General features: G+C 39.5%; 1 protein-coding gene across 1 annotated transcript in view; it reads left to right on the top strand.

Annotated features, from left to right (window-relative positions):
* wwc1 (WW and C2 domain containing 1) overlaps nucleotides 1-9,376 on the top strand; it is a 42,269-nt gene that overhangs the window by 7,663 nt on the left and 25,230 nt on the right. Inside the window, exons 2-4 of the mRNA XM_015394678.1 lie at nucleotides 7,833-7,942; nucleotides 8,023-8,226; nucleotides 8,899-8,975. Coding sequence (XP_015250164.1) covers nucleotides 7,833-7,942; nucleotides 8,023-8,226; nucleotides 8,899-8,975 — 391 coding nt within the window. The remainder of the gene's footprint in view (nucleotides 1-7,832; nucleotides 7,943-8,022; nucleotides 8,227-8,898; nucleotides 8,976-9,376) is intronic.

The raw sequence follows: 9,376 nt of genomic DNA, 5'->3' as shown, positions 1-9,376 counted from the left end.
GGACAATAAATTAAGAAGGTAATTATTACAAAGGTGAATAAATAAAGATGCTAATGAAAAGTGATATAGATATATATATTTATGTCTCACTATAATTTAAATTCTGCCTACATTTATTAGTTTATTGTATTTTTGGAGGCAATTAATTGTATGCTTATTTATTTGTTGAGCATTTATTTCTGTATTTATTTTTTAATATATCAGAGTTGGTCCTCCATATGCTTCAAAATTGAGCATAAATCAAAAATGTCTGCGTCATAAATGCGTCAAGCTCACTGCGACACACTGCTGCGGGGGTATAACCAGCCCTTAAGACAGACTGAGCTTTGCCATTTAACGAGGTGACAAATAAAGTCTCAGCTTATTTTTATTCTTTTTATTAAGATCTGAGGGCAGGGAGGACAAATGGGACATCTTCAAAAATGACTTTTGTAGAGATTTTAGACCAAGAGAACAACAGTTATTGTACTTGTAGCAACCAACGCTTGTTGTTGACGCAAATTTAAAAGTTATGTAGCTTAATGTGGCTAACTGACTGAGCAGCTCTCCCCCTTTATATGGTCTTGCAGTAACTTTGTTCACCATAAAGATTTTTTTTTTAGTTTTGTTATCGATCAGATAAAACTTCATCAGACATTCTAACACTACAGATGCTCCTGTCTTGGCACACGGACAATGCATTATGTTATCGTTGTCTGGGCAACCACAATTTTTCACATCATGTAGCAACGTTCAGCCAATCATGTAGCGTAACGTCACTGGCATGCGCAAGACCCGAGCAGATCTGGTACCTATACCGGACACCTTCAAACTCTTCAGCGTTCAACACAAGCAAGGCCTGGGTTTAGTTTAAAAATTAACCATGTTTGGGGTTTAAAAAAGGCAAATATTGCTTTGAACATTGGAAGAAGTAAAAATTTAGTAGGCCTTTATGTGGATAAAGAGTAAGTTGATTTTTCTCATGTTCAACTCTAAAGCTTTTTTACAAAAGGATCCCTTTCGTAAGGGCGGGTCAATACTTTGCAAAAGCATAATGTTCTGCTGAGCCACAGCAAATTAAAAAGTCATTAAATTTTAAATATTTGTTAAAAATTAAATTCTTTTTAAATCATTTTCAGTTACTTTATAAAAAAAAATACTTTTCAGGTTAATGACAATAAATTGAAGCAAAAATACTGGAAAACGCAAAAGTCAGAAAACACAAAATGGAAAAATTTTTGAATTTGGTAAAAACTAAACTGGTTTTCATAGAGGCCCTACATAAAGGTGGCAGTGGCCTAAGCAAAGGTCTGAGCCAAAGTCTGATTTAAAACCTCTCATTTTAGGAAAATATTCAATATAAGTTGCAATATTGTGCAGTAACAAAAGTGATATTAAGTAAGAATGCACAAATATGAACATTTAGTTTCATATCAATATCCAGTATGAATATTATCATAAAGGCTGATAACTAATTCTTCCTGATATTATAAATGATGTCCTTCTTTACCTTTTAGACAGTGAAAAACTGTTTTGTTTTTTTTTTTTTTTGTTGAACACCCGAAAAACACATGGCTGACCCCCCTGAAACAGAAAATAAAAATCAACTAGATGGAAATAATGATCGGCTGTTAATATAGGCCTAGTTTGACCTATCAGAGATCCAACACTGATCATTATTTTGATCAGATATATTGTGCTGCTCCTCCATGAATAGAACAGAGGCTGTTGGACTCTTGGTTTTTTCACACACAGCTTCTTTGTCACATATTTCTGAGTCAGAGTTTCGCTTGCTTGGAATGAAGAAGAAGCAACATCATCTCAGATGGCTGGAATATTTTCCTCTGCTCACCTTAGCTGTACTTATGAGAAAAATGCGACACGTCAAACCGGTTTTTTAGTCATCAGCGAGGGGGGAAAAACACCACTGTTTGGAAATGTTAGGAATCCCAATACTCTTATCTGGTTACGCCAGTGATTTTTGATAAATTAAAGCTATAAATAAGGGGATACATAAGGTAGATGAATGCAGGAGGTAAGTAGAGGGACTGGATAGAAAACCCTCCCATCACCGTCCTCTCCCAGGAATGAAGAAAAGCCGCCCGCCGTTTGTCACGCCTGTCATTTAGGGTTGCTTTTACAAGCGTCCTGCTCAGAGGACACAACAGATATCATCTGAATATCTTCAATCTTGGGGGAGTGGCAGCCTAGTTGTTAGGGCATAGAGCTTGGAATCCTGAAGTTCTGGGTTCAAACCCACTCCCACAGACTGCCACTCTGGCTCCCCGAGCAAACACCCTTAATCCCACACTGCTCCCTGGGCACCGCACAATGGCAGCCTACTGCTCCCCAAGGGGATGGGTTACATGCAGAGGTAAATTTCTCCAATGTGAACTCAATAAAGTTCAATTATAAAAATGTTTTCACCTGCAGCTGTACAGGAACGTTTCCCGTATCAAAACAGAGTCACCTCCTATTAATGATTAAAGCCCCTGCAGCCTTCTGTGATATGCTCTGAACTTTACATGATGAAACAAAAAGGGAACGTTCTGTGGAGCCAAACTTTCCTCCAACATAGTTATAAATTCCTAAGTGTGCGGTATCATGTCGTCAGGCTGAAGGAATGCTGCCAGCCAGATAAGAGTCAGCAGAAAGGCTGCGGCCGGTTGTTGTTTTTTGTGATCCGAATGCCAGTTAATCATGACGGATTACGGCGCGAGCGTGAAAGAGCGCTGTGTTTGTTTGCATAAATGTTTTACAGTTGGACCTTGAGCTGCTGTGAAATGCAGCTTGAAGTAAGTCCACTTGAGGTATTTCTGTGCTTTTGAATGAGTCGGGCTGAGTCACCGCTCAGCTATGCAGCTCACCTCCCAGGGTGTTTTCACTCAGCTGGATTGTTGGCATCACAGAGCAGAAACAGAGAATCAAAAAAACTCCAAGCTGCAAGTTAATATTTGTCAACCTTAGTATCAAAGCGACACGGATGTAAAAATATTTCTATGCAGCTGTAGTCTAAGAAAAGCTTCTTATTAAATACATGCAGCCGTTCATGTGACGCTGAAAGCCAAGTCCTCTGTTAATTGGTAGATTTTCCACTTGGGGCATTAATATCCAATGTCCAGAAGAGAAAGAATGCAAAGCTGCCTCAGTCTTAGGAAAGTCTTTTCATGTTAAAGCCACAAAGTTGTTGCATTTTATTAATATATTACATTAGAACAACCGTTTCTTTGTTAATATAGAAGCAAAACAATTCATTATTTTTCTTTTTTGTGCATATTTAGGCCCCCTGTATCTCTACCAGCTTTGCACATGTGAACGTATGAACTGGTCGTATTTGTTAACCTCCCTAATCTCTAATGTGCAGAAGGAATGTTGCACCGATTCCACATTTAATTATTCCGATTCTCTAAAATATGCTTTTAGCTGACATTGCAACCCATTTAGAGCAGTAATTATACCAAGATTGTAAAAATATATAAGCATATTACATTTAAGATAAAAAAAAGGAATCTGTAAATATTCTCTATCCAGAACTCCTCAAGTGGCAAAGTTTGAGTTTCAGCTGGTTTAATTTTGTAAATAGTCTCCTTTAATGAACCTTAGGCGATCCGATTATTAATCGATGATTCGGTGCGTCTCTATTTAGAGGCCTGTGCAAACATTTATATCCATCTGTCTTCCTGTCATCTCTGACCAGCGTCACTTTTCCCCGTACCTTTAGCAGTGCAATGCTGCAGTATCTGATGCACGGTTCGCTTCTTCACCACACATTTGAATTAAGGGTCAAATATCAACCTCACCTTTCTTGCCGTCACTCTGCATTGATGAATTTCTTGCTCTTTACGATGCTGTTTGTTGACTGACATTCTCTAATGGGGAGATAACAGTAAAGTAAAGCACATGTGGCGTCTGTTCAGAGCTGAATACCAGGGATGCTTTAATATCAGTATCAACCAATACTGGTCATTTTGAAGGAGTACAGCTTGTGAAGCAGTGTATTTGTTGGATCATGTGACAGAGATTGTGATGCAGCTCAGGATTGTTTATGTTTAACTGACGCTGTCCGTCATGGGTCCAAGCGGTAGACAAACATATGATGTCCGTAAACATCTGGCATTAATTAAGTATAATTGAATTGAATAACGGCAATATTCACATTGGACTTTGATATTGAGCTAAAATCTATTGACAATTGGCCGTTATCGCCCATAACGAGTAATAGCTGATATTTAATCAGCAAAGGGAAATCCAGTTTCAGTACAGTTCGTGCAAGAAGACAAAAACAGACATTAAACATGGGGGGGACATGGTGTCCGAGGCCACGCTGCCGTAAAAGGCACTGTCCTTGAAGTTAGAAAAACAAAAGAAAGGGAAAACCATGGATGAGGGAGGAAAAAAACATCTTTCACACTATCCTTAGCAAGGTACAAGTTGAGATTGTAAAAAAAATCCTCTGCACCTAAGCAACACAGATACCACATCTTGCAGAATGTGGTATTTGTCCCCTCTCCTCACCCCAGTGAACAAGATTTAAAAAAATCTGTTTTTCATCTAAGAAATCAATACCAATGTTAGCACAGATGTATCCTGCTTGTCTAACACACCAGCATGCCACACTTTTAGATCTATATTCTATATCCCATATATCGTTTTCACTACAAAATAATGGTGGTGCTGCTTGGTGCCTCTCTTTTTAATATAATCTGAGGCTCTGCTCTGTCAGAGATCCACAGTAGAGTCCATCTGAGGGTTATGTGCAACATTGGGCCTTCAAGTATTGATGTGGCTTTTTAAGCCAGCACTTGTTAAAAAACAGACCTTAGATGCGGTGCAGAGTTAAGGCATGGCGTGGAACAGTCCATCTGTCCTCCATTGCTTTCAGGTGCCCAGTAAGCAGAAAAATGCCTTTATTTTCTACATTCCTGCAGCTCAGTGACATAATAATTTGCTTAGAAGTCTCTTAGATATCAGATGAAGGAATCTGATCCAGTTGTTTTTATGTTCATTAAGATCATAGCTCTGATGACTGCAACGCTGCTAAAGTCAACCCGCAGAGCACACACAAAGCAGCTGGTAATGATTTCTATCTATGTCCGCATCTTTAGTAATTATGTCAAGCCTGATGCTTTTACTCGCATGAAAAGGTATACAATTCATTAATTTGGCTGTATTATTGAACCGGTATCGGATTTGACCGTTAGGCTTAGCCCGTGCATCGATATTGGTTTGAATCGGGGGGAAATGGATTGGTGCATCTCCACTCATATGTATTTAATATAAAGGGTTTTCTTTTTTCGCTTCTCATGCAGCTCTGCAGAAAGCAAAAGGAGAAACAGGGATGGCTGATGTGCTTAAATGAACGTTTAGGGGGATTCAGACAGACATCACAAAATAGGGAAAGAAAAACAAAGAAAAGTAAAGATCACTGCAAGTGAAAATCTGGATCACGGGTCTAGATTTTTATTGGTTTTCTATTTTAATTTTATTTGCTGTTTGCTAATTTTCTTGCATTCTTTTCTGTGCAAAGCTGACCAAGATGGAGGTCCATGTCCGACATTAACGACTTTTAGACTTGGATCTGATTTCATAGATCTCAGTTTCCTTTTTTTCCCACTTCTCAGGGTATTTCACATTTTGCATTCCCTTTTGAAGTATCTGTGATTGATCATTTGTGGATGAGTTCAGGTTGTAAAGATAAGTGACTGACAGAAAACCAGCAGGAGAAGCCATGGAGGGCTCCCTCGGCTCGCCGGCCTGACATCAGGATTTAGTGTCTGGAAGGAAAAGGATGGGACGTGGACATGCGGCAAGGGAAGCAGCCTTCAACAGCCGCCCTGTCTTTCTGAGCTAAATTTAGAGCGAGCTGAGGGGGTCTTCTAGGGGCCCCTTTTCATTATTCATCAGCTGAAAGAGGAGCCAGTTTAATGTCTCTGTTCAGCTGCGGGCCTCTGCTCTTTGTGCAGGTGTCTGTCCCTCCCTCTGCGTTGGGAGGCTACTGGTTTAGAGCGTCTCTGAGCAAATCACCATGGATGAAGCTCCATCCAGTGTCCTTCTCCCTGCTGAAGATGAATCGTCCTCTAAGGATAAAATCAGATCAGATGCTGTTTTTGGATCATATATTGAGCTGTTTGCCAGATAACTCGAAACGAAACTTTAAAAACCTCTCAGTCGTTCTCTTGTAGGACCGTTTCTCTTGGCTGCAGCTGAAACCTCAACTCTGCATCCTCTTTAATGCACCAGTAGTAGATGTGTTAGTTGGGAGGCTAGAGAGTTTTCTCTGCAGGTCGGAAAACACGGCGGAAAGGATCTGACCTCCTTTGAATGGTGGTCCTCCTGGATTGAATGAAAATCATCAATGAATCCGTCAGGACTTCATTGTTGACTCGCCTCTAAAATCTACGAAAAGTAATATTTCATATTAAAGAAATGGTTTATAGGAATGATCACCGCTTTTAAAATGAACATCTCCTGCCTTGTATTTGTTCCTATTTAGTTTCCCTTTATTTCACCAGGATTAACCTCAGTGAGTTAAAAACCAGGGATTCCTGGCACCATTATAAAACCCCAGTAAGTTGGGGGGAAAAAAATTGTCTGATTAGTAACACTGAAAAAGCTCTGACAGGACATTCTGCACATAAACAGTTCTTAACCTTATGATTAATCTAAACCAGAGTTAGTTGCTAATCTTATCTAAGATATTGGTGTTGCTCATCCTTAGCTAAATCATCAAATCATTTAAAGACACTTTCCTGAAATGCATCTGTAATAAGTTTATTAAAGGGCAGAATGGATAGTTCTACATGGGTATAAAAACATCTGATAATCCGAAAAGTGTGTCATGTCTTCTTTTAGGTGAAAACCTGTAGATTCCCTTTAGATGTCAACTAATAGAGTCCATCTGATCATGCCCTGATTCAGAGGAAAGCTGTGGTTGTTTCTTTATATCTGGTCAAAGAACAGCAAAAGGAAAGTGGATCCAACAGCACACTTTAACAGCGGAACATGGCGGTGGCTGAATTATGCTGTTGGGAGACTCTTCTTCATCAGGGACGGAATAACCGGAATGATTTTACTATATGGTCACGGGAGCAAATCCAAATGCAACATGTCAGAATGGCCTAGTCAAAGGCCAGAGCCGAATCTTACTGAAAAACAGTGATACTGCAGTTATTCTGAAAAGATGAATTGGAAAATGTCTGAACCCAGAAATGGAAAAACTTGAAGAGAAGTCCCAAACATGCAGCTGGTTATTAATTTTATTTTATTAAGTTTTCCCGTTGTATACGATGACCCACCAGTCAATGGCGTTCTTCAAACCATCACGTCTGGAGTCGTCTTGTGAACCCTGGCACCGCACCACTGGAGTCATCAGCCTCCGCCTTTGCTGTAGTGTCAAGGGTTGCCCTGGAAACGTCCTAGCGATACGTCGGCATTGCTTGAGGAATTTAGGGGGCCGGTTTCCTCCTATTGTGTCCCATCAGATGGGTCCCCTTCCCCCATTATTCACCCCCATTTTCCCTCAGAAGTGAAAGGAGGACTCTGCAGAACAACACAACACCCCCCCACCCCTCTCTTCATGAAGCTCAGACAGAGACACGTGGTTCAGTTAAAACCGTTTGAATCCAAACTAAAATTACTCAGCAGCTTCTGTTGTCTTACATGAAATTTCTGTTAAATTAATAAAATAAATAAAAAACATATGAAAGAAATTAATTTGTCACCTTATTGTACAAAATAACTTAACCAACCTAAATAAGCTGTTGGTCTTATAATTTACCAGATTAGAACAGCTGGGGAATAAGCAATCTTTTAAGTGGTTCTGGTTCTGAATCGGTTCTGTTCTTCTCCCTCAGGCAGACCAAACCGCTGTCATTCGCCGACTGCATCGGAGATGAGCTGCCCGTGGGCTGGGAGGAGGCGTATGACCCCGTCGTTGGATCGTACTATGTCGACCACAACACCAGTGAGTCTGCGCTCATCCGTCTGTTTCACCTAAACGATGCGTCTGACAGGTGTGAACCATCAGACTGATTTCGCCCGCAGAGAGGACCCAGCTGGAGGACCCGCGGGCCCAGTGGCAGCGGGAGCAGGAGTCCATGCTGCGGGACTACCTGGCTGTGGCCGGGGACGCGCTCAGCGCGCAGAAGGAGATCTACCAGGTGAAGGAGCAGAGGCTGCGGCTGGCGCAGCAGGAGTACCAGCAGCTCAACGATACCTGGAGGGACAAGTCCAAGTCGCAGACGAGCTGTGAGTCTGAAGCGAGCTCAGTGTCACCTGTGAGGGAGGAAGTAGAGGCAGATACGATCAAAGAGAGGTTTAAAGCCACAGAAAAACAATCATTTATTCATTACTGTTTGAAAATAGTTGTGTTGGTGACAATAACCTGCTGCAGATCAGCGCTTAAATAAAATATAGTTTTTATATCTATATAATTTTTCTTTTTTGGGTCCAATTATAATGTCCACCCTGACAGTCATCTTGTTTTATTTCTTTTTGCATATTTTTCTCTTTATTAATTTGCTGACTTTTCTTTAAAGGAGTCTTTTTCATTTTTTTTATTGAGTATTATTATTTGCCCATTTATTCCTAAAATGTTTTTAGACGCTCATTTAGATGTTAATTCTTTAATTTAATTTTAGTCATATATTTTAGTTAAATTAGATAGTATTTAATTCCTCATCTATCATTTATCTTTATATATTTTTTAGTTTTTTTTTTAGTTTTTTTAAATATAATTTTGTTTGTTGTTTGTTGTTTGTTTTTTTTTAGATTGTCTATGTATGCTTACATACCATTTTATTATTTTACCTTTAAGAAAACCACTTTTCCATCTCTTTCTTCTTTTCCGTCTGTTGCTTGTTTTAATGCAACTTTTTACGACTCATAAATTAGATCTAATTTTTTCCTTTTTCCTTGCAGTGAATTCCAGGTCATCCTCTACCAGCAAATATGACCCAGAAATCCTCAAAGCCGATATCGCCACAGCCAAAAGTCGAGTAAGAGATGTTCTTTGTGTTTTTGAAGAAGCTTCTGGCTGCAAAGATTAATCCCATCCTAAAACTGGAGAGTCGATCATTGGTAGTTTAGCAACAATTTCACGCCGGTTTATGTGTGATGGATGAAAGCATTCGATTATAAATAAATAATTTATAGAAAAAATGTTTATAAAGAAGTTATAAAGTGTTCACAGATTTATTTATTACATATCTCTAAACTATCATTATCCATCCATATCAGGGATCGGCAACCCAAACTGCTCAAAGAGCCATATTGAACCAAAAAAAAAACAAAAACACATCTGTCATGAGCTGCAAAAATGTAAAAGTTTTATATAAGCCTTGTATGGCAACACGGGCTCTGACTGCATTAGATCACAATAAAAAAAGGACAACGTGCG

This window comes from Cyprinodon variegatus, unplaced genomic scaffold (assembly GCF_000732505.1).
Source record: "Cyprinodon variegatus isolate N-32 unplaced genomic scaffold, C_variegatus-1.0 Scaffold703, whole genome shotgun sequence".
NCBI lineage: Eukaryota > Metazoa > Chordata > Actinopteri > Cyprinodontiformes > Cyprinodontidae > Cyprinodon > Cyprinodon variegatus.
Note: the sequence above shows the minus strand (reverse complement) of the source record. Positions and strands in the feature narration are given on the sequence as shown.